We start from the raw sequence: 3010 nt of genomic DNA on the forward strand, positions 1-3010 counted from the left end.
TAGTCCAAAATCTACTCTATTTCCCCTTCACAGGGAGGTATGTTGAATAGTTTTAAATGTTACTTCTTTTTGATAATTTTATTTAGTTCCAGGTCCCATTTCTCAATTAGCTTGTTTGTTTTCTTGGTGTTTATTACAATTTATTTTCTAATCCATTTTGAGCATTAAAATCCAAGTTTAATTTAATTAGCATTACAAGAAAGAGTAAAATACAACTATTTTGAATTAGTCTTGTCACTTTTTGTTCCACCATCAAGCAATACCACATTGCCAGAAAAATCACTGTTCCAGTACCACATTAACATTTTAAAGATTTCCCAGTTTGTTTGAAAATAACCAAATCTTCATCTTAAACATGAAAAACAGCAATATGTATGAAAGCAAAATTTTAAGAAATGGATTATAAAGCAAGCTAATCCTGGATTAAAGGATCATTTGCAAAATAGCAAAGAAAATGCATATATAATATCTTATGAATTACAGAATAAGTTACAAATTCCTTATTTTTAGCTTATAACACATTCCACTACTTAGAAGAGGTTCTATGGACTCTGCGATGAGCCCTGACGTCCCTGATATCCACAACATTGCCAGGAACAGCTGTAACTCTTCTTGCTGCTCTATTAGCCTCATCAATCATAGCCTCCTCATACATACTAGTGAAGAAACTAGGGGAAGTATTATTGATCTTAGCTATAACTTCCAGGACCTTCATTTTGGTGGTTTCAGCATAGGCTCTGGGACCCCACCGGAACTCATAGCTTGGGGGTTCACTGCCAGGAACCTGTTGGTATACTACATAATTTTCCTCCACCAAATCTTTGGTTATAAATTCCTGGGGTTCTCCAAAGATTACATGACTCTTCCCAGGATATATCCCCACTACTTTTAGGAATTCCCAGACCTCTTCCTCAGTGGCATGGTTCCCCTTCATGAAGATTACACCCAGGAGGGTCATCAGGAGCCCTGTCTTGGGTAACCCACTACTGCCACTCAGACTTCCCTCAGTGGAGAGGCCCAGCTTGCCCACAAGCATATAGGATTGAGAACTGGGATCAACTACCTTCAACTCAAGGCCAAAGACTAATTCCAATCGCACAGAGATTCTCCTGAGGATTTCAGTGAAGTGCACCTTGTACTTCTTGTTGATAACTCTCAGCATGTCTGCCTGTGTGAAGGGCTCTTTCACCTTAAATTTCTCCATCATGAACTCTATCAACACATTGGCCTTCCTGGTCAGAGGATCTCTGCGTGCAGATTGAATGGCAGCTGCTACCTTGGAGAAATGTGCACTTCTGTCCTCAGCATCTGCAACTGAACCTTTAACACCAGCATCAGAACCCTTAGCACCTGCAACAGCACCCTCAGCACCAACATCAGAACCTTCAACATCTACATCATAAACTGAGCAGGGCACATCTAACTCAGGAGAGCCATAGGATGCAGGCTCCTGAGACTCCTGAGGAGTGCCAACTTCAGGGGAACTGGGGGCATCACCCTGGACAAGAGAGGGGGGTGCTGTTTCCTCCTCCTTCACAGTGGGCTGAGCACCCTGGAGAATCTGGCTTTCTCCACCTCGTGTCTGCTGCCTTTTGGCCCTGGAGCGGCCCTTGCTCTTGTTGCCCCTAGGCATGATAAACTGTCTCAGGAGCACCAGTCGGGAGTGATGAAAAGGCAGATATCTGAGGGAAATAGAATAAATCTGTGAGTGTTACACCATCACTAGTTGGAGAGCAACTTCCCTTTAATAAATGTTTCCTCTATGGATACAGAAAATGTGGTACATCTACACAATGGAATATTACTCAGCTATCAAAAACAACGAGTTTATGAAATTCGTAAGCAAATGGTTGGAACTGGAAAATATCATCCTGAGTGAGCTAACCCAATCACAGAAAGACATACATGGTATGCACTCATTGATAAGTGGCTATTAGCCCAAATGCTTGAATTACCCTAGATCCCTAGAACAAACGAAACTCAAGACCGATGATCAAAATGTGAATGCTTCACTCCTTCTTTAAATGAGGAAAAAGAATACCCTTGGCAGGGAAGGGAGAGGCAAAGATTAAAACAGAGACTGAAGGAACACCCATTCAGAGCCTGCCCCACATGTGGCCCATACATATACAGCCACCCAATTAGACAAGATGGATGAAGCAAAGAAGTGCAGACCGACAGGAGCCAGATGTAGATCGCTCCTGAGAGACACAGCCAGAATACAGCAAATACAGAGGCGAATGCCAGCAGCAAACCACTGAACTGAGAATAGGTCCCCCGTTGAAGGAATCAGAGAAAGAACTGGAAGAGCTTGAAGGGGCTCGAGACCCCAAAAGTACAACAATGCCAAGCAACCAGAGCTTCCAGGGACTAAGCCACTACCTAAATACTATACATGGACTGACCCTGGACTCTGACCCCATAGGTAGCAATGAATATCCTAGTAAGAGCACCAGTGGAAGGGGAAGCCCTGGGTCCTGCTAAGACTGAACCCCCAGTGAACTAGACTATGGGGGGAGGGCGGCAATGGGGGGAGGGTTGGGAGGGGAACACCCATAAGGAAGGGGAGGGGGGAGGGGGATGTTTGCCTGGAAACCGGGAAAGGGAATAACACTTGAAATGTATATAAGAAATACTCAAGTTAATAAAAAAAAATTCAAAAAAAAATTTACTGGGTCTTAATGTGGGTTGAATGGTATTTGGCACTGGGTTAACATCATTAGGTAAAAATGAAGAAAAAAAAGATGAAAAAAAAATAAATGTTTCCTCTGCTGCTTTTCTCTGGGCTTCCTTGTGGGTACTCACATTTCTCTGTTTCTTCTGATCAATCTACTTCCTAAGAAACCTGTGGAGGAAATCAGAATCTATTAGGGCACTTCCTGGCACCCCAAGTTATAGCTGCTTAATGAGAGAAACACATTCTTTAACATTTCCACTAAGGCTTCATATGATAAATTCCAGGACCTTCTTTGTTAACATTGAGACCCATCATACATATATATGTATATAT

At 42.5% G+C, this 3010-nt stretch overlaps 1 protein-coding gene across 1 annotated transcript; it reads right to left on the reverse strand.

Moving 5' to 3' along the window:
* Positions 1 to 322: 322 nt before the first annotated feature.
* On the reverse strand, positions 323 to 1791 carry Mageb6 (MAGE family member B6). The gene has a single exon (NM_001408843.1). The coding sequence runs from the start codon at positions 1631 to 1633 to the stop codon at positions 527 to 529; it is 1107 nt and encodes a 368-aa protein (NP_001395772.1). The 5' UTR covers positions 1634 to 1791; the 3' UTR covers positions 323 to 526.
* Positions 1792 to 3010: the final 1219 nt, after the last annotated feature.

This window comes from Rattus norvegicus, chromosome X, assembly GCF_036323735.1.
Source record: "Rattus norvegicus strain BN/NHsdMcwi chromosome X, GRCr8, whole genome shotgun sequence".
In the NCBI taxonomy this organism is placed as follows: Eukaryota; Metazoa; Chordata; class Mammalia; order Rodentia; family Muridae; genus Rattus; species Rattus norvegicus.